This window comes from Limulus polyphemus, unplaced genomic scaffold (genome assembly GCF_000517525.1).
Source record: "Limulus polyphemus unplaced genomic scaffold, Limulus_polyphemus-2.1.2 Scaffold1587, whole genome shotgun sequence".
Classification (NCBI taxonomy): domain Eukaryota; kingdom Metazoa; phylum Arthropoda; class Merostomata; order Xiphosura; family Limulidae; genus Limulus; species Limulus polyphemus.
In genome coordinates, this window is record NW_013667197.1 from 87,302 (window position 1) to 110,293 (window position 22,992).

A 22,992-nucleotide genomic window follows, 5' to 3' on the forward strand; every position below is an offset into this window, starting at 1 on the left:
ACTCGTTGCTTTATAACTTGTTGGAAGTAGCTTACTCCTTGCTATATAACTTGTTGGAAGTAGCTTACTCCTTGCTATATGACTTGTTGGAAGTAGCTTACCCCTTGCTATATAACTTGTTGGTAGTAGCTTACTCCTTGCTATATAACTTGTTGGTAGTAGCTTACTCCTTGCTATATAACTTGTTGGAAGTCGCTTACCCCTTGCTATGTAATTGGAAATGTGGGCTTCCACTGTGTTAGTCCTAGAGGATAAAATTGTTGAAAAAACAAGTTAACCGCAGATGGTTTTGTTTTCCACATTCTTCTTAACTTGTCCATTGCGGTTCGAAATCAGAAGTGTGTAAAAATAGCGTTTCAGATATGACTCTGGTCACCCACAAGTCACTACCCAATAAGCTTTTCGTTGAATACCAAAACTCATGAGTTGAGCTGATTGAGATTTTCAGGAAACGTTATTTAAATCTCACTGATAATAGTATTTTCATTGAGGAAAACCGCTACTGTTGATAGAAGCGATGAGCTTCTATTGTTACTATAACATTTCTAGCACACACTAGCACAACAATCGTGGATTTGACCAGCTTCTAGTAACGTGAATACTTTTTTACAAGTTGGCAAAGCATGATTATAATTTTACTAGTCATAATACATTGACATTAAGCCTATCTTAGGGATTTTCCATAATAGTCTTCTTTCTTAGCATTAAGCACTTGAAAAATAGTCTCAAGTGCGAGATTCTCTTACATTCTTTGTAATAGTTGGATCATCGTTTAATGTGACAATTGTATTCATAGCACATTGTTCGTCAGTTATTCTAACAATGTAATATAGTTAGATCATCGTTTAATGTGACAATTGTATTCATAGCACATTGTTCGTCAGTTATTTTAACAATGTAATAATGTTCGCTTAAAATATTTTCCTTATCTTTATCTATTTTAGTTAAAACTAACTCGTTAATCCATTTGAGATTAATAATAACTTATTACAGAGACCAGAATTAGAAGCGAGTATAACAATAGTATTCCAACCATACTATATTTGCCATATCTATTGCAGACAACCAACGCGTTTCGCTCAAATCAGAGCTATATAGGTCGGCTGGGATATAACAAACACAGTAGTGGCCAGAACACCATTTATATAAGCCATATGATACAAAAACAGTTGTTATGGTGCATACGTCTTTTACAAGCTGGCGAAGTATGATTATATTCATACTTGTCATAATACATTAGGCCTATTATATTATTAAACACTAAGTTCTTTATCTAGTCCCTTAAGGATTTTCAAGAAATAGAAGAATGTATAACAACAGTATTCCAACCACATTATAACAATTGTTGTTGTAGCAAATAGTTTATATATATATATATTGCTCCGACCAATGCTGTGTTCGTTGTATCGACAACGTTTTTCCTATATATTATATATCAATAGAAGAACCCTAAGTGTGATCAATTTATCTCCTGTTTACGGCGGCCGTTTCCCGCGCTGCGTTTGAAAAGCTGCGCACGCAAAAAAAGCTCAACATTCACATTTGAAATGACGGGATAACAAGCATGAACAATGTTGATACCAAATTTTATTTCGCAAGCAGGATATTATACACTAAATTGTTAGGAACTAATCACACTATCATTCACAATTCAAAATGTGACGTAACTTAAAGAATAAAAAATGTAGATTTACTGTATGTTATTGTTGAGCGGCTCGTAGCATGACTGAAATGCTCAACAATTACTTTTAGCGGTGGGCGGTATGAATAGCTCAGAACTTTGACTCTGACTGAAACCAAGAGTGTAACACGATTGACCTTTTTAAAGTCCATGAAATAGTTTAAATTGATATATTAACTTAAACTTTTACCGTCACCGGGAACGGGTACTTTGTAACGTTATATAACGTTTCTCCGTTATTTTATATATTAGTAGAACAACCCTGAGTGCGATCAGCTTATATTGTTGTATAACATTTCTCCTATATTCTAAATATTAGTAGAACAACCCTGAGTGTGATCAGTTTATATTGTCGTATAACATTTCTTCCATATTTTATATATTAATAGAACAACGCTGAGTGCGATCAGCTTATATTGTTGTATAACATTTCTCCTATATTTTATATATTAATAAAACAACACCTTAGTGCGATCAGTTTATATTGTTGTATAACATTTCTCCTATATTCTAAATATTAGTAGAACAACCCTGAGTGTGATCAGTTTATATTGTTGTATAACATTTCTCCCATATTTTATATATTAATAGAACAACGCTGAGTGCGATCAGCTTATATTGTTGTATAACATTTCTCCTATATTTTATATATTAGTAGAACAACCCTGAGTGTGATCAGTTTATATTGTTGTATAACATTTCTCCTATATTCTAAATATTAATAGAACAACCCTGAGTGTGATCAGTTTATATTGTTGTATAACATTTCTCCGTTATTTTATATATTAGTAGAACAACCCTGAGTGTGATCAGCTTATATTGTTGTATAACATTTCTCCTATATTCTAAATATGAATAGAACAACCCTGAGTGTGATCAGTTTATATTGTTGTATAACATTTCTCCTATATTCTAAATATTAATAGAACAACTCTGAGTGTGATCAGTTTATATTGTTGTATAACATTTCTCCTATATTTTAAATATTAATAGAACAACCCTGAGTGTGATCAGTTTATATTTTGATATTACGTTTCTCCTATATACTATGTATATTCATAGGACAACTCTGAGTGGAATCAACTTATATTGTTACTGCAACATTCAGCAGAGCAGTCAGTCGATCGAGAAACTGACACAACAGTGCTTGAATGTGTCAATTAATTGGGAAAACAAAAAGTTTGTTATGAATCTCGCGCAAAGCCACACCAGGGCTATCTGCGATAGTCGTCCCTAATTTAGCAGTGAAAGACTAGAGGGAAGGCAGCTAGCTAGGAATCACCTCCCACCGCCAATCCTTGGGCTGCTCTTTTACCAACGAATCGAGGGATTGGCCGTCACTTATAATGCCCCCACGGCTGAAAGGGTGAGCATGTTAGGTGGGACGGGGATTCGAACCCGCGACCTACAGATTGCGACTCGAGCGTCCTATTAATGATTAAAGTAACACAATAGCATAAGATTTAAAAAACAGTGCACAGGTGAAGTGAGACTCTAAAACAACTCAAATCAAAGGATTTTTAAACACATTACATAGTGACGTAATAATAGTAAAATTACGTTTTTTTTTGTTTGTTTTTAGATTAATGAAAGGTGTCATTGTTCATAAATAAGATTGAAAAGTTTATCGTACCTGCCATCTCATGTTTGTCAACCACCATGATTATTCGATATCTTAATTCTCAATAAAACTTGACCTTGTAAAATCCATTTATGGCTTGATTTCTAATAAACAAGACCATTACTGTGCTTGTCAGTGTAACCAACAAGCTTAACCGTAAATATTTTGACGTAACTGATCAACATCCAGAAAGGGGAGGGGGGGGTTACATATACATAAATATTTTATGTTTTCGTCGGTTGGAGATGAGCTAACTCCCTGCCATTAGTGTCACGGTTCGTGCTTTACTCTTGATAAAGCTAAATGTCAAATTGATATTTGATGATGGTGGCTAATGTCAATTTTAAATATTCCAGTATGATACTGTCTCCCCATATTTGTTAAATGTTGACGATATATATATATATATATATAGGTAGATACACGCACATATATAGTTCATAATCCTTTCGCCTGTCGGTATATAATATCTCGATACGTATTTGATATCTAAATTCTAAGTCTAAACATTTTTGAAAAATTAGTAGTAGCGGGATCTTTCCTTACTGTGTGTGTTGTGAAATTGCTAGATTTGGAGCATACGATGTTGTAAATCGTCCGTTATTTTAATGTATTCTTTCCTAATTGGTTGAGTGCAGACAGAAAATTGGAACTTGAAAGAAAAAGTCATCTGTTTGGTGCATGCAGATATCGTGTTGATGCCTTTTGAACCATCTTAGTGGGCCTTGACCTTCTGTGGAACCAACGTGTCAGTTCGCAACACTGTTGATATGCGCGACTGTCTTTGTTGTAAACATAAATAATAAAGGATTGTTTAAGAGGTAAAACGTATAGGTGACGTACTTTCTCATGACATTAAACACCCCCGTGTCATCTGTCGGTTTATTATTTCTGTCTCGCAAAACTTGGTTTTATTGTACGAAAGCTTTCTCTCTGTGTAGAAACTCAATGTAACAGCTGCGAACTCATGATGTTGATGCTTTAAACTTTGACAAGCTTTCAGGTCACATGATTGACATTTGTTGTGATGAAATGTTGGGTGTTATCAAAGCAGGAGCGGATACAACATTTTAGAAAGGTGGGGGAGGGTGCAGAATATAGGTTTAATGATATGTCGACCTAGTTCTAATGATACATGTAATTCTGTAACAATATTTTAATTGGTGAAAATATATCACTATTGTTTAAAAATTAATATTAACAACGATAAGAAATATAACATTCCAATTTTTCGTTAATGTTATATAATAATTATTACTTATTTTAGAGCCTTACAAACTGAGTAACAAAGTCTCTATACTTGTCTATTTTTTTCTTTTTTTTTAATCCGTAAAAGAAGTTCTGACATCCAAGTTTCGCTATTCTGGTAAACAAAAGTAGTCCAAAATCTAACGACGTGTGTGCTTTAATTAGCTGCTTTCCCTCTAATCTATTAGTGTAAAATTCGATATGGTTAGGCGAAGATAACCTTTAGTATAACTTTGTGAGAACAGAAAAAAGCCCTGGTGGTTAGGGAGATCGACTGACAAGCTGTGGGTTGCGGATTGAAACTTGTCGCTGAACATTCCCGCCCTTTCAGCCGTGGGGGCATTATAAAGTAATGGTCAATCCCATTATTCGTTGGTAAAGATTAGCCCAAGAGTTGGCGGTTGGTGATGTTGACTAGCTGCCTTCCCTCACTTCAAAACTAGAGATTACTAGCGCAGGTAGCACTCGAGTAGCTTTGCGCGAAATAAGCCTAAAGGCGTCAGTATAGAAGACAGTTGCAGGTCAAAGTTCTCAAACCTACTAAACCTAAATAATCTATGATATATTCAACGGCATCTTGTAGTAGGAATATATAGTTTGACTTTCAAATACACAAATCGAACTGAATACCTAAGGAACCAAGAAATAAAAGGCGTAGTTAGTGAACTACAAACAACAAACGGAAACCACCATTAATTTTTACCGTTATTGGTAACTTCGACGGAAACACTCGTTAATTAAAGTAATACGTAATACAACTCGACTCGTTAATGATGGACAAAACCGTAAATTAACAAACATAACACGGTAACGCTTCATATTAAGTCTTCATTAATAAACACTTTACTCACAAGTTCATTATTTAAAAAAATAAGATACACAAGAAAGACAACCATTAGTAATTTATTGAATTAATTGCAATATTAATGATATTTTTGTTTAACCTTTCTTTGTAACGTAGCAACTAACGTCGTCATGGACCTCAAGCACTCTGGCCCACCCAAGTACATTCTTGGCTTAAAAAAGCATATTGCCAATTTTTAAAAAAGCATACGTTTTTTTAAATCGCTAAGAGCAATTTACAAAAGTTCCACGTTTCTCCACGAAGTGAGAGGAGCTGGAGCCGGGCCTCATAAACAATCTAGCAAAAATGTGTTTAAAAAACACCAGAGGGTGCAAACTGGTAATTCTAGAATCAAGCCAGTTTATCAGTACATATGTTTCAATACGATTTGAATTTCTGAAGAGCATAACACAACTTACAGATTTTAGAACATACGTAGCGTCAGTTTTTACGTAGAAATTATATTATCTGTCGAACTGTGTACTAAAGACTGGATAAAGAGCACGATTCAGTTATTCACGTGTGTTTGGTGATCTTGTCTTAGTGACGTATTTCTTGTTAATCTTGATCTCAGCTTCGTGCTAGCCCACAAGTTGTGTTGAAAGTAACAGTGACCAGGTTACCAGCCTGGAACATCAAGAGCAGTGCTTCTCAAACTGGTAGACGTACCTCAGGGTAGTGGTAGTCAGCGAAGGAGTAAACGAAACTAAGAGGGAAAAATAAACAAAACGAAGTAAAAAAGAGTGGGGGATTTTGTTTGTTTTAGAGCAAAGCTACACTGGGCTATCTGCTGTGTCCATCGTGGGTAATCGAACCCTGGATTTTAACATTGAAAGTCCGTAAAGGACAAGAGAAAAATGAAATACAACTTCTTTATCAGAGTTAAAAAATAAGTATGAAATATAAAAAAATACATTATTTATTTTCACTTTCAGAATCACAGGGGTATCCGTATTTCTACTAAATTTGAAAAGGGGCACCCCAGTTTCAAAAGTCTGAGAACCACTCTAGTGGAACGTTCAGCCATCTGTACGAGTTTAGTCGGGATCGGTTGTTTTAGAAAAATAATCAAGATTCAATTAGGACTGAACAGACTTGGCATAACCTTGACTATAAGACGGTCGAATGAGGACTGATATCAGAAGTTAACCAATCTAAAACTCTGATACGTGCAGGTGTATTAGTAGCCTGTAGGTGGAATGTTGTTGTTGTTTTATCATCAAAAAAGTGACGAAACCATATCTGTTTAGAATAAATACCAACTGGCGTAGTAACATTAGTAAAAAGTAATTTGTAGCATATGAAAATTAATAAACTGATCACCTGATGGATTTTAAAATATTTCCACCTGAGAACCTTTTTCTTAAAAAACAACAACATCAACATTGTCTTAAATTTATTAAATGCCAGAATACGGGTATTGAGTCAGATTTTTCGAGATTTTCTTTCGTCAAATATAAAATACAAAATACCAATAATATGTGACCACCTGATATTTTTGTTTGTTTCTGTCTGGGAATTTTTATTATTATTTAATTTATTACACAGTCTTGGGTTATCACTGCTAAAATATTATAACTGAGTCAGGTTTTATGGAGCTGTTCCTTCGTTGGTTAAATGTTTCAGCTACACACACACATCCTGCATCACTACATAACGGCTTTTGCAATAGCAACATAGTGGGTAACGCTGTGATAAATATCGCAATTTAAGTTTAGCTGTTGCCATAGAAACATAGTTGGTAACGATGTGATAAATATCTCAATTTAAGTTTAGCTGTTGCCATAGAAACATAGTTGGTAACGATGTGATAAATATCGCAATTTAAGTTTAGCTGTTGCCATAGAAACATAGTTGGTAACGCTGTGATAAATATCGAAATTTAAATTGTAGCATTATTGACGTATGAAACATCATTTGTTGCACAAGGGGACTGTTCCACTCCCCACGTGATTTAATAACTAAAGGTTTAGCTCTCAAAACACTATATTTTACTTCATTATATTTTGAACAACGAATCAGATTTCCTGAGAATTTAATCGGATAGCAAAATATCAAAGTTATCATCAAATTTTATTTTACTTTTTGTACTGTCCCTCAGTGAGTCAGCGATAAGTTTATGAATTTACATTTCTAAAATACGGTGGTCAGTTTCACGTGGTGGACAAGTACAGATAGCTTATTGTGTAGCTTTGTGCTAAAGGACACAAACAAAACTTATTGAATTAAAAATTGCTAGCTATATGATTTAATTTACTTATGACGTGTATATTGTTGAACGTTTACGAGAAGCTGGTTGTAGTATTGTTAGACTCCTGAGCTCTAATAGGCTTGCCTGATGCAAGTTTATACAGAGTTACAAACCCATGTAGCCATATTGATATAAAATTCGAACTGCGTTTTTTTTTTTATTAATTATTATTATTATGATAAAAAGACCGAAAGACATTCAACCATACAGATTTTTCCTGACATACACTTACAGGTGGAAAAATCGATTCAATTAAGTATCAGTGTAGATTGTGGAATAAGTTCTGTTATTGTCTGTTTATTCATGAAATGTCTTTTTACCCACCAAATATCTGTTTGTTTTTAGGTTATACACGCAAAGCTATTGTTAAACTAGACAGAAAGTAGCTAGTCAACAACTCTCTTGCTAACTCTTAGGCTGCTTTTATCTCAACGAATAGTGTGATTTGCACCTGAATCTTACAGTGCACTCATAGCCCTGAGTAGCGGAGCGCGTTACTTCAGCAGCGGGATGCGAGCCACGAATCATCGGATTCACAGTTCGGACACACTAACCAATAGGCCACACTGTGTTGAAATAAACGGATTTTAAAGAATATCTAAGTACAATGTTCGGGGTCGTTGTTGCATTTCAAAGACTAATGCGTTGCCAGTGTTGTGGGTAACAAATGTTCATTGTTGGAAGTCTGTTTTCCTGATGAAAGGCTGGCTGGAATGGTTAAGACATGTTGCACACAAATAAAAATGCCTGGATAATCAGTGAAGCGAAATCTGAAGTGTTAGAACTAAACAGTTTCTCAGGGTCATGTACCTTCTTTATTAACGTTAGAGAACTGTGCGCCATTGTTGTTGTTGGAATGAATAAAAATGTTTTTGTTGTTAACATTCGAACCAAAGTAATATTAATAGTTTTATGTACTGACATAACCTTGCACAGTAAAGCAAAAAAGTTATAATAGGCTACTTTCAAAATTAACTTTTAGAATATAACTAAAAGAGCTGACAACGATCATAAGTATATAACATGAAATAGAAAGATACTTATAAATATATGTACATATATCATTAGATTTATAAGTAATAACTATCCACGATAAATGAAGAACATTCGTTGTTAAACATAAAGCTGCATAATGGAGTATCTATTCTGTGCTTCTCTGATAATTCCTAATTTAAATTAATACTAGAATAATAAATATTTAACTTTATTATTTGATACGACCAACAGAGCCGCTAACAAATATCTCAATATATTGAGTCGTTTGAGAATTTTTCATGAAACTGTATTGTGAAAAAATATGCAACAAAAGAGAACACAGTCTGGGTGATATTGTGAATTATAAAATAATAATGACGTTGAATAAAAAAAGAAGAGTTTTTAATCCGCGAAACCCTTTATCTCATGTTGATTCCGAAACCTTAATTGAAGTGACATTTAAAAAACAAAAAGGTTAAGCGCACTTTATTTGAACGATTTACATGAGCTAATACAGTGGCAAATCGCCGCAGGTGTGAGTCGTGGTGCTCACCCTATGATACATTGAACTTTAATTATAAAATGTTAAATTTAGTGATCTAGATACGACACACTCGCTATATATATGTACTAAATACTGTTAATGTACATTTGTTGTTTGAATCAGGTGACCAAGAAGGTGTTCAACAACAACAGAGTGCCCAACAGTGCGCTATTTGTGGAGATAGAGCCACAGGAAAGCATTACGGAGCAGCTAGTTGTGATGGCTGTAAAGGATTCTTCAGGCGGAGTGTCCGCAAGAACCACCAGTACACATGCAGATTTAACAGAGGCTGTGTGGTGGACAAGGACAAGAGGAACCAGTGTCGCTATTGTCGTTTGAAGAAGTGTTTCAGAGCAGGCATGAAGAAAGAGGGTAAGACGAGAAAAAAAAATTGTTTATTTAAAAACAGATAATTCCTATTCGTATAGCAACGATGGTACGTGTGTACGACTGAACAGAAAAATATAAGATGTGCTCAAATGGAAGGATTAATCTTACTAAGGTGAATAATTTATTATTCTCAGAGTGAAAAACACCCGTGTAATTAATGCTATCTAAGAAATCCGGTGGATCATTTTTTTAGTAAACACGATCCAAAATGTCGTTAACATTTCTAGAAACTACAACTTATAATTCTGAAGTTCATATATTTATACCAACAACTACTTTTACTCAGTTAGTTATTCAGAATTGTCTTCGCTAAGTTTGTTTGTTTATTTTTGAATTTCGCGCAAAGCTACACGAGGGCTATCTGCGCTAGTCGTCCCTAATTTAGTAGTGTAAGACTAGAGGGAAGGCAGCTAGTCATCACCACTCACCGCCAACTTTTGGGCCACTCTTTTACCAACGAATAGTGGGATTGATCGTAACCATATAACGCCCCCACGGCTGAAAGGGCGAGCACGTTTGGTGGGACGGGGATTCGAACCCGCGATCCGCAGATTGCGAGTCAAGCACCCTAACCACCTGGCCATGCCGGGCCCTTCGCTATGTTATGTTACATTTTAAAATAATTTTATATCTGATTTATAAAGTTGATTCGAAGTTTGGTTTGTTTTTTAATTTCGCGAAAAGCTACACGAGAGCCATCTGAGTTGATCGTCCCTAATTTAGCAGTAATAGACTAGAATGAAGGCAGCCAGTCAACATCACCCACCGCCAACTTTTACGCTACTCTTTTACCAACGAATAGTGGGATTGACTATCACGGATGAAAGGGCGAGTATGTTCGGTGACGGGGATTCGAACCCGCAACCCTCAGATTACAAGTCGAGCGCCCAAACCACCAAGCCATGCCATGTGTATCAGAACTACTTGTAATAATTACAGCATAAGACCAGATGCAACTACCTATCTTAGCGTTACAGACATAAGCGCTTTTAAATCATTATAATGTTTCTTTCTCAACTGTCAAATCAGAAATCTCTATACCAAAGCAAGGATTGTAAACGTTACAGTATAAATTAGTTTTTTCTCATTACTCGAGAAATCTTCATTAGATATTCTATAGAAACAATCCTTGCAGTAGAGGGATTCACTTAAACCACTACAACTTTGTGAAGATATAAATAAAGAGAAAGTAGGGATTGTTATTATTGTTTTGTTTTTTTATAGAATAAGTCTGGCATATAATAATGATAGAGTATCAATGTTAAAATTTGTATTTGTTTAGAAACAGGTCTACCAACAGACATGTAAACACAACACATCCGTGTCCCATTTCTGTACCTCCTCCCACCCACAAAGACAGGTATATAAAACGGTTGACTTGTATGCCCAAACTTCCAACGTTTATGGTTTGATTATCCGAAAATATAACAAACTGCGCGTGTGCACGAGCTTTTATTTGGGGTGTGACTTTTTTCACTTCCTTGCTGTAGTTCGTGACCTCTGAATAACAGCTATTTCTTGGGTCAGCCCACAGGAAACTACACTAAGGTGAGAAAAGAAGTACCTTCGAAAGTGCACTAAATGAGTAGTTAAAGAACCAAATATAAGGAGAAACTGTTTGTAAATTGTAGTGTTATTTGTTTTGTTTGTAATAATGAAAATAAAGTTACGAATTATCTATATATCGACCATTTACCTTAAAGATGATCGCAAATGTTCAGTAACTAAGAGTAAAAATAGAAATATAATGCCAAGTAGTGAATATTTCTTGTGATATATATATATATCTACAAGCTATTTCTGTTTTTACAAGGGAACTAGTTACAACAAGAGTATCTAGCGACAGGCCTTCTTAATTTTCAGCAATCAATGCCAAGTAGTGAATATTTCTTGTGATATATGTATATATATCTACAAGCATTGCTGAACATTAAGAAGGCCTGTCGCTAGATGCTCTTGTTGTAACTAGTTCCCTTGTAAAAACAGAAATATAATGCCAAGTAGTGAATATTTCTTGTGATATATGTATATATATCTACAAGCATTGCTGAACATTAAGAAGGCCTGTCGCTAGATGCTCTTGTTGTAACTAGTTCCCTTGTAAAAACAGAAATATAATGCCAAGTAGTGAATATTTCTTGTGATATATATATCTACAAGCATTGCTGAAAATTAAGAAGGCCTGTCGCTAGATACTTTTTTTGTAACTAGTTCCCTTGTAAAAACATAGAGGAGTTGTGTTTCTAAAAGTTCAAAATATAAATTGCATAAAACAAGTAAAAGAAAAGCGGAATATGTGATATTATAACTATTATTAAGCAAAAACCACTGTTAACAATATCAGTCACTTCTCTTGGTTCATTGTTATGTATCTGACATGATCTAAAATGCGAATGGTTTGAACATTCAGTCTAAATTACAAACGGTGGCCTCAAAATATTTTCTTAACATGGTTTTTGCTTTGTAGCGAATCCAAGTTGTTCATGAACGAACTATAGTTAAATCTGAAAAGTGGCATTCAGTTGTTTCACTCATCTGGAAAGCTACTAGACACACAGAAGTTGGTTAATCAAACCAAACTGACTACACCTGTCCCGAAGTTGCTTGGACATTTGGACAATGCAAGACGATCGTCCATAACACAAACAAAGATATATCGATTCTGGTTCTCGTGACCGTATAGCACCTGCTCTGACACTGAATCAGATGTTCATAGCCACAACTACATGTTGAGTCACTTAGAAATAGGCTTCCTAATGAGATAAATTGCGCTCAAAGGAGAACACAAAATATCTTGTTTGCAGTGGTGCCAAGAGCACGTTCAGTGGAACAACGATATGTGGAATTATGTGGAGTATTTATAGCTGAGTCAGGCTTCACCCTGTAGCCAAATAAAACATATGCTAAGTTGGAGAAAACCTGGTACCAAATCCAAACCTAATTTTGTGCTGGAACGTGCATAGCCACCTTTAACCAACACCATAAAACTGATCGAGTCAGTTTTCTAATTATCTGCCTGATCATTGGACCCATATTCATGATCGTTATCTTGTTGCTATGCGACACTTATTCTGCAGTTGTTGTTTATCTTTCTTTGGCGTTCGAAATGATGCTCAAAATGTTCACAAAAACATTATGATAAACTTTTATAACGGGAAGGTACAGGGCGTACCAGATGCAAGGTCTTATAGCAAACACAGATAAGCCCATAGGTCTAAAGATAACGCTCGTCAGTCGTAGTTAGGAAGGCAAAGAGTAGGTGTAGTCCACCAAATCTTACCAGTATTGTTATTAATACAGTTCCAAAGAGTTCCATATATTTTATTCTATACATTTTCATTTGGCATTTGAGAAGTTAACATATTCACTGTAACACTGTATTTTTAAAATATCAGGTTGTGATTCGCTATGAATATTTAAAAAACAAACTTGAAATAAAATGCACGAGGCGTACTGCTTTCAGTTTTCAAATTAGAATTACTATTGTCAGTTTAGCATAACATAATAAGTCGTGTAATTTTAATTCCATTAGTACTTAATTTCAGCAGTATTATTAATAAAAAATATAGAAGTTCATTAAAAATATTCATAACCTAAATATTATTGCAGAGGCTGCTCATTTACTACAATATTCAATGTTTAACCAGTTAAGCTGTAAATCAGATCTTAGTTTAACATATAAAACTAAATTAAACACACGTACTTCAAACTCCCACCTTTATTTAGAAAAATAACCAATCCAAGTTTGGTGAAATATATCTTATTAAAAACGTTGTTTCAAGAAATATTAAACTGAAACAATCCAGACTCTAACATGCGAGTATACAGCATTCACTTCTAAGACATTCAATATATAAAATTAATAATTTCTATTTCAGCACAATATGTAACTAATTTCATTTGTTTCAATTTCATTCGGTATGGGTGGAATATGTTATTATGTTATAGTATGATAGCTTTGACTTTAACCTGATATTAGCATGATACACTAAGATCATGGTAGGTCAACCATCACGCTGTCATTCCATTAGAAAAGCCAAGTTTGTACTTAATATACAGTAAAATTAATACGACCATTATTTTTCCAACCCTTTTTTTTCAAATCATTTCCATTCTCACTTATAAGAATATGCTAAGACCATATAAACAAAGTTAAAACGATTAATGTACCATTTGTGAAGTCGTTATCTAGCGTTTGACTGGTAAGCGCTCAGCAACTTCGTTTTTGATCTGCCGTCAGCTGCAATTTCAGCCCAGGCTAATATTTCAGCATATTCATCAAAATGGGTTATGATTCTTTAAAGACCTAGATTCACGTGAACTTTGCAGGGCAACCAGATCAATATCCACGATATACATACTTTGTACATACTTTGCTTCATATACTGTTTTGAATTCAATCGAAAATATATAAAAATTTTTGGGATGGTTGAACATTTCTTGAAAGTATAACTGCAAGTTAAAGCGTATCAACATGAAGGTCGTTTAATACGGGTACCGTAAAAAAACAAAAACTAAAGTAGTAGACCCAATAAATTTGTGACAGTATCCAAGATAAATAATTTTAATGACTATGTTCTGTTTGAAATTATCGTAGATGAGAATTTATTTATTAATTTTTTAGCGGTTCAGAATGAGAGAGATCGAATCAGCTGCCGGAGACCAAGTTATGACGAGGCACTGCATTCTGCTGGTCTATCGCTTGGTGTGTTGCTTAATGCTGAAATGTATTCTAGACAAGTGAGTACTGGAAATTAGTTTTTGTTTTCATGAAACAAAGTAGCGTAAAAAAGTTTGGTGGTTATATCTTCGGTGTCGAATTATAACCTTCCGTTTTCTTTTTCCCTTTTAAATTTATTCATGATAAATAATAGATAAAACACAATAAATCAACTTTTACTTTATCTTCTGTTTAGACACATATTTTCAATAATTTGACAACGGAACTTTTTATAAATTTATATAGATTCGTTGTTATACTATAAAGATTGTGATTACTGTACTGGAAAAACAAGTGCTTGTGGCACGTTTCGTTTAAACGACATACATATATTAAGAATTTTAAGTCAAACATGTTGACTACCTTTATTGTTATAATTTTACTTATTGATTTACTATCTGTTTTATCAACAGCATTAGACAGTAATATTTCCAACAGGCCTGAACAATTTTACTGATTATAACTCATTTTGATTTTTAGCGACATCTCTTGTAGTGTTTGGACTCGGGGTTTTATCATGCCCTTTACCTCGCATTTCACTCCTATTGGTCTATATTGAATTTTATTGTAGTTTTAATATATATATATATATATATATATATTATAGTTTATAAAATATTTTGTGTCATTTAACCAAATAAGATTTTAAAATTGGATATTATTACTATCACTTATAATTTGACCTATTCGGTCATTTCAACTCTTATTTTCAGGAATAAACTCAAAACATGCTTGTAAGGTTATTTCAGTGTGATTTAATTGGATAATATGGATTATTAACAATATATTTGCTAATATCATTTACATTTTTGACGCATGAATTTGTTACTGAAAACGTAAATTCAAATAATATAAATAACAAGTACCACTAGCGTAATCCGGTTTTGACCGTTTTTGCGAACTTCGTAGTGTTTTAACTGATAACCCTTGGGAGTATAAAAGCTTTCTTTGAGAGTTTGATAATTGAAAGAAGCGTTGCTTTCGTAAATATTAACGAAAACTTCAACTGATAAATCTTAAAGCAGTAGCTTAAAACGTGTATGGCAAACAAAGATAAAGAAATGCATATTATTATGTTAAAAATAACCGCCTGTCCATTAGCAAAAGCTCTATATGAAATTAAATTATATAAAGAAACATAGCACCCTATTAATTTATCAATCAAGGAACGTCAGATTAATAATAAATAAGGCCAGTATAGATTTTATTAATGACATATTTGGTGTGTTCTGTTGTTTAGCAGTTGGGACCCCAACAAAATGAAATAGTCCTAGCTACTAAAAAAGTGGCTACGATAGCTGATGTGTGTGAATCAATGAAACAGCAGTTGTTGATACTTGTGGAGTGGGCAAAATACATCCCGTCATTTTCAGACCTGCCCCTCGATGATCAGGTGGGTAAAAAAAATTTAAGACTTTATTTCAGGATAACTTTGAAATTTAATAAAACTCACCTTCACGGGTATCATTTCTTAGGTAAACGTTAATTATCACTTTGAAATGGGCTCAAAACATATGACAACTTTATTTTTGTGTGAAAATGTGTAAGATAAGCATTTTCTTGAAAAGTGTAGGCAGTGATTTATATATATACATATCTGCTGCAGACACGTATGGACTACTTTTTTCCTCATCTGTATTATACTGAGGTGATTAGGATTGAATCAAATGTTGTTGTACTCCCTCCCCCACTCTCCCAAAGCAAATATTTAAAGCGCATGCAACTTTAAAAGCAAGTATTTAATCATATCTGCACATATACCACCAGTTGATAAGTGTAAGTAAATTAAGCAGGGCTGTGCTCGAAGATTCGTTTGTTAGTCTTTCTTCCGAAGATAGTTCTAGCCATTGTAAGGTTTGTCAGGCGACATTCAAGCAGCGTCATTTTGTTTGTCTCGTTAATTCAAACTGTTCGATATTCTTTTAATAGTAATACTACTAACATGGAAAGTTCGGTCTTTTGGTTTGTATAATGCCTATTACTTAAATAAAAGTGTGCATTAAAACATACACACTATCATCATCACCAAAATGTTATATGTAGCAGTTTTTCGGTTCATTTGAGTAGAATATTATGATACAGCACGTTTAGCAATTGCATTACCTCAGTATTATGCACTGAATGCCTAGTTTACAAGACGTATGAGAAGTGTTGTGGTAGAATAAGTACGAAACATAAAATATTCGTTAACCCTAATAATTTTAATGTTGAAAAAGGTGCACAGGTCTAACTCTAAACTCTTCCCACTCCAAGACGTTTGTGTCATTGATCAGTAATATTGCTAGAAATGTGGCTGATAATAATACTACTCTTTTTTTGTAACTTTTGTAGTTGAAGATTTTCTAATAAAACTCTTGTTCTATTCTGTTCTGTTTTGCTATTTGCTCATTTTGTTTATTAGGCATGTTTAAATTAATCCATCAACAATTTTATGTTAAAAACCCGGTTTCTAGCGGTATAAGTCCGCAGACATGCCGCTTTGGATCGCATGTGCCATCAAATAATTGTACATAAACAACTTGCGTTTTTCATTTTTATTTAAAAATATGCTTGCTGTTCTATTTAACGTATCTTCAAACTACTTGTGAACGTTTTATTTATTTATATGGATTACGTAGGTGATTTTCAATTAAATCTAATAAGTAAATAGTTACGATGATGTCACGAGTAAATTTGACAAATTAATACTATTGAAGGGTCGAACCTTTGTTCAGTGATATGTTTCGAATTTTCGAAGATAGGGATCTACCCTTCTTTATAGCCCTAAAATTAAGAAATGTGTTATTTTAATATACATATTATATATATATATATAAATGTGTGTGTGTACGTGTTTATATAAATCATATTTTAAATTACATTTTTTAGTGTGATTGATCACTTATTTAGGTGGCACTTTTGAGAGCTCATGCCGGAGAACACCTTTTACTTGGTCTTGCCAGGAGGTCTATGAATGTGAAGGATGTTTTGTTGCTGGGTAATAACTTCATCATTCCACGTCATTCCTCTGAAACTGATATTAGCAGAATAGGATGTAGAATTATGGATGAACTTGTGACAACATTACGAGAAGTTAATGTGGATGATACTGAATTTGCTTGCTTAAAGGCCATAGTGTTTTTCGATCCTTGTAAGTTTGAATTTCGAATTCATATAATAAAAATAAAATACATGTACAATTTATGATAATTTATGTTTTTTCTTATTCAGCCCTGTTTATTGCTTAATATAATAGTTTCCTTTTTTTTTTTCGTTCAATAATTATGAACATTAATATTTTGCTCCATATACTTGTTTTTTTGTTTAAAAGCAAAGCTACACAATGGACTATCTGTGCTGTTTTCACCTCGGAAAATCAAACCGTAACTTTAGTATTATAACTTATAAGGTCTCAAGCTTGCCGCTGAGCAATGAGGAGGGGGCATACTTTCAATAAGTCATTAATTTCCGAGCTGAATAAATTTGACTGGGCTTACACAAACGAAACAAGTAAAAATGAACTCAGAAACTTTGAAACGTATGAACAGTTTAGGTTTTTTTTGTTTGTGATAGCATTTAATACTTTTCCTTATAAAAATAAACTTTTACAAATTAATTTCCCGTGAACGATTTAGTTTTGAATTTTGTCAATCTCATAAGAAGTAAAGAATTTTAAGATTTTTCAGAAGCATGAAGTTTCCAGAAATTTTCCACTTTTCCAACTACACAGTCTTCATCATTTTTACCCAGATATTTTTAAACACAATTTTTTTAATAATATAATTTTATAAGTTTGAAAACAAACAATAAAAAATAGGTTAAACTGAAGAACCAAAAATTTTGAAGTCATTTGGTATCTTCATTTGTTTGAAACATTCTTGATTTTAAAACAGTTTAACCACTTTTTAGTACTATACTTAATTTTAAAATTGTTTACATTTTAAGAACTATCAGTTTTTTTTTAAATCTTCTAATATATGGAATTTTCAAAATATTTTTACTGTTATTCAAGAACTACAATTTTTTGTTTGTTAGATTCATAAAAATGTCTAAACTCTTTTGTTTTACCCATGCTTATAGATGCTAAAGGTCTGAGTGACACTATGAGGATCAAGTTACTTCGTTGTCAAGTCCAGACCAGCCTAGAAGATTATATAAATGACCGACAATATGACTCTAGGGGGCGCTTTGGGGAGATCCTATTGACAATCCCTCCACTTCAAAGTATCACATGGCAGATGATTGAACAAATACAGATTGCAAAGATATTAGGAATGGCTAAAATTGACAATCTTCTACAAGAAATGTTGTTAGGAGGTATGACATCACAGATGCTTTATCCTCCTGGTACAGGTAACACTCATTTTGCTGTAGCCGTTTATTAATCACAGCATCTTTGTTTTTAATTTTGTAACTGTGCATAAGCTGGCTATAACGTGCAGTAAAAGAAATACCCGTTGAGAATTTAATTAAGAGTCTTAACAAGCGCCACTTTTAAAGACACTGAGTGGGAATATAAAGGAAAACTCATGGACGAAAAAGTTTAAGAAGCTGAACCAACTGTTAAGTATAAATGACGTCTGGTGAAAGTACAATTCTGTCATTTTAAGTTGAAGCCTTGTAATCTGAAATATTAACACAACTTTTACCTTCTATTGTATTTTACCATGTTTTTTTTCTTAAAAAAGTCTTCCAAGAATGAAAGTATTACACCCAAACAGCAGCAAAATATTTAAAAAAAATATTATTTTGAATATAATTATTTCAATTTATCTGTGTGAACTTTACAGCTTCCAATTACATTTATCACCCAACTTCTCATTTCATTACTAATTGATACAACATACATAATCCAAAATTTTTCATTTTGTTTAAGTATTTTAAGGTTACAAATATTTACCAAAACATTTTGTACAACAGCTTAGCATTCTTTGGAGCTTAAAAGGATATAAACCTTTTAAGCAATTTTGGTTTTCTTTCTTTCATTTATACCCAAAACTCTTGATTCTGCAATATGATTTCATTGTTTAAAGTTCACTATCATTACAACCTTGCCATTATACATGTACAGCTATCTCAGCAGTACAAGAGTTCTGAAGATTTAAGTACTGGTTTACACCAAAGCTTACAAGTTTATTCATAAGTAATAGATAATGTGCTTGCAGTAGTTACAATATTTAATTTGGTTCCGAAAAACAAACTCAGTTTTGTGAAGTTTACAGTATCATTCCCAGGATTATCAAAATAAACAGTAAGAAATGCTGAGATGTTTCAGAAACATAGCACTGTTATTATAAACACTGTTATTTTAAAAACATTATGTGTTTTTTTTTTCACCTATATCCATCCAGGTGCCACTGGAGAACAAGGAGGCTCCATGGGTCCACCCACAACAGGTCTTTCCTTACCATCAGCTCCCTCAACTTCTCTCCACCACTCAGTACTTCAGAACCCAATTGCACATCTTACCAATAGCCATAACAGCCAGAGTAACCACCTAACCAATGGCCACCCTGAAACTCCAATTCCATCACCTTCAGATACTTATAAGGTTCATCAGCCACTTGGTAGTCAGCCCTTTAAGAGAGAGATGCTTGAGACTGACCCGGCCTATTAACTTGTTCACCAAGAAGCATTTCATAAATGAGAAGTATCTAAACTTGCCACCTGGTGCTCATAAATAACTTCATTTATCAACAGTTATTTTATGCCAGTGATCATTAGTTAGTACAGACAACAGGGACTACCCTTTGTGGTAGTGGTTAAAATAAAACTGGTAATGGAAGCCAGTCCTAATTAACTGAAAAAAAGGTTATATCAGTGGTCATTCAGTGACGATCCATTGATCATGTAATTTTCATATTTAGTTTACTGTAAAAAAACTCATTGAAACAAATTCTGAATATATCTTTGAACTTTACTTTTTTTTTTCATAATGTCTTACATTAGTAGTACTAAACATTCAAAATATAATAACAAAAGGATGCTACATTAGGTTATAAGAATTTGGCTGCTACATTTTTCACTTGTACAAATGTTGCAATCAGGTGCCAGACCTAAATTACAAAAACTATATTTACTGGTCAGTTATCTACAGCAGCTAAATGCAGATGCCAGACCTAAATTACAAAACTATATTTACTGGTCATTTATCTACAGCAGCTAAATACAGATGCCAGACCTAAATTACAAAACTATATTTACTGGTCAGTTATCTTCAGTAGCTAAATACAGATACCAGATCTAGATCACAAAACTGTTTACTGTTCAGTTATCTTCAGCAGCTAAATACAGATGCCAGACCTAAAATTGCAAAACTATATTTACTGTTCAGTTATCTACAGCAGCTAAATGCAGATGCCAGACCTAAATTACAAAACCATTTACTGTTCAGTTATCTTCAGCAGCTAAATACAGATGTCAGATATAGATCATAAACCCATTTATGTTCAGTTATCTACATCAGCTAAATGCAGATACCAGATCTGGATTACAAAACCATTTATTGTTCAGTTATCTTCAGCAGCTAAATACAGATACCAGATCCAGATCACAAAACTGTTTACTGTTTGGTTATACACAGCTGCAAAATACAGATACCAGATCTGTATCACAAACCTATTTACTGTTTGGTTATACACAGCTGCTAAATACAGATACCAGATCTAGTTCACAAAACCATTTACTGTGCTGTAAGCTACATCAAAAACTTAAATGAAATACTTGAATAGTTTTACAAATATATTAACTGTGATCCTTAAAGATGAGCCAAGTTATGTGCTACTGCTGGCAGTAAGAATTTTATATATATATATATGTTTTTTTTCCATGAGGTGTGTAGAATATTAAAGTTAGTAGAGTACTCTATTTTTGAAAAGTTTGACTTCAAGCAGTATATATATTAGAAAAATTCCAAGATGTAAACTATTTTGTGAAATTGTGCCTTAACGTTACGAGACATGTTGATCTCAGTCCTATACAGTTTTTAAAACAGGTTTTATGGTACTTGTTAAAGTAACAACAAAAGATGTTTATATTATTAACACATCAGTCACAGAAGACCTTTAAAAGATCTACTATGAATAAAAACCAAGTTTTTATTAGTATACTCTAAATTACATACTAAAAAATTGTTGTGTTAGCTATGAATATAATCAGTAAAAGTGTTAACAGCACTACACAAACAATAGTAGTACTAAAACAATACTTCATTCACAAACTAACTGTCAAAACAATGATAATGACAGACTGTATTACTACTTTTATAATTTAAGTATTTACTCCTATAAAAACAATTAAAATTAGAAAAAAATTATCAATTACAAAAAAAAATAAAAAAATTCAACCACCTTAAAGTTTTTTAATAATATAATGCACTGATTTTATTAAAATGCACGCTTGAGATGTTAAAGCATTCAGAATTAGCACATAGCATAGTACATACCAGTGTCAGTTTAAACAGAAATTAGATTGTGGACTGATTAAAATATAAACAACACATAAAGAATGAAACAACAAATTTTTACATTTCTTTTTCAACATACAGTATATTAATCCAAGTTTGAGTTGATAGGAATCTTTAAAATTGGTTTGAGCTTGATACTGAAACTAAGTTGAGTCTAGTCTAGCATATTTGCAACAGTAAAAACCGGTTTATATCCAGTCCATCAAAATACATTTTTTTAAATAAAAAATGCATGCTGCAAATTATAGTGGCATTGCTTTATTTCCAGTATTAAATTCTTGATTGCTAACATGCTTTAAAAACTGAAGTGTGTGCTCTCTCTCTCTCTCTCCATTAATTAAAAACCAACCACAGAATAGATGGGATTGTTACTTCTGTTCAGTAATCAGACCAGAAGTCTAGGTAGTCTTTGTGTAAATAGTGGTAGTTTGTTAAAGATGCTAGTGAGTAGATTAGGTTCAGTACCAGCTGGGTGAGTGAAAGTCTAGTCTCAAGACTAGAGGTTGATATTAAATCTCAGGTGTCTTAGATATTTGTGTTGTGACTGAAATGACTAGACTGAGATATGAAAAAAATTATCTCAAATATACCAAAATATTTTTAGTATGTGATTTACTACTTTTCATTTTTGCTTTATGTGATTTTTAAAAATTTGTTTTTCATGATTAATTTCTTTACTGTATGAACTATGTTTATTAAAGGGTCAATGCAATATATTATAAGTTTCAGTGCCTTGGCTTACTCATTATATTACTAATTTGTTTGTCCACAAAATGTGTTATCAATGGTGATATAACAACCACATATAAGAGAAAAAGACTACTGAGAACTTTACAAACTGAATCATTTCATCAATTTAGAACTTAATTTTTTTTTGTGCTTTTTTTTTATAATCCAATCCATGTCTACAAAGTCTGTGCCAAAACTCATTCTGCCCATTTGGCATGTATTGATTACACTGTACATAAATAAAGCTATTTTGATTAAAACCAAGTTGAGTATTTCTTGATATCATATTACTACACTAAGTAGTTATTACACAGTTTCTTCCGAGTTCATTACAATTACACACATCGTTTTTACATCAATTTATACAAACTTACCATTTTCCTTTTTTAAACCAGTTTCTAACCATTAATACTTTTCATTAGGACTTTTTACACACCCTATAGAAGTTTTATGAAACTAGCACTCATAAATTATTTAGATATTTTGAAATTGAATGGTACCTTATGTGACATGTGGATTGAATGGCTAAGACCTCTAAAGTTCAG

The 22,992-nt window shown here is 33.1% G+C and overlaps 1 protein-coding gene across 4 annotated transcripts in view; it reads left to right on the plus strand.

The window, feature by feature from the left end:
• Positions 1 to 22,707, plus strand: part of LOC106464203 (hepatocyte nuclear factor 4-gamma-like) — a 79,149-nt gene extending 56,442 nt beyond the window's left edge. For 2 of the 4 annotated variants that reach the window (XM_022391907.1, XM_013924332.2), the window contains exons 2-7: positions 9,288 to 9,536; positions 14,179 to 14,294; positions 15,515 to 15,667; positions 17,164 to 17,404; positions 18,334 to 18,606; positions 19,605 to 22,707. In XM_022391907.1, the coding sequence (XP_022247615.1) occupies positions 9,288 to 9,536; positions 14,179 to 14,294; positions 15,515 to 15,667; positions 17,164 to 17,404; positions 18,334 to 18,606; positions 19,605 to 19,870 (1,298 nt within the window). In that variant the 3' untranslated portion in view covers positions 19,871 to 22,707. The remainder of the gene's footprint in view (positions 1 to 9,287; positions 9,537 to 14,178; positions 14,295 to 15,514; positions 15,668 to 17,163; positions 17,405 to 18,333; positions 18,607 to 19,604) is intronic. The other 2 variants (XM_022391906.1, XM_022391905.1) reach the window with 2 other exon arrangements.
• The last annotated feature ends 285 nt before the right edge of the window (positions 22,708 to 22,992 follow it).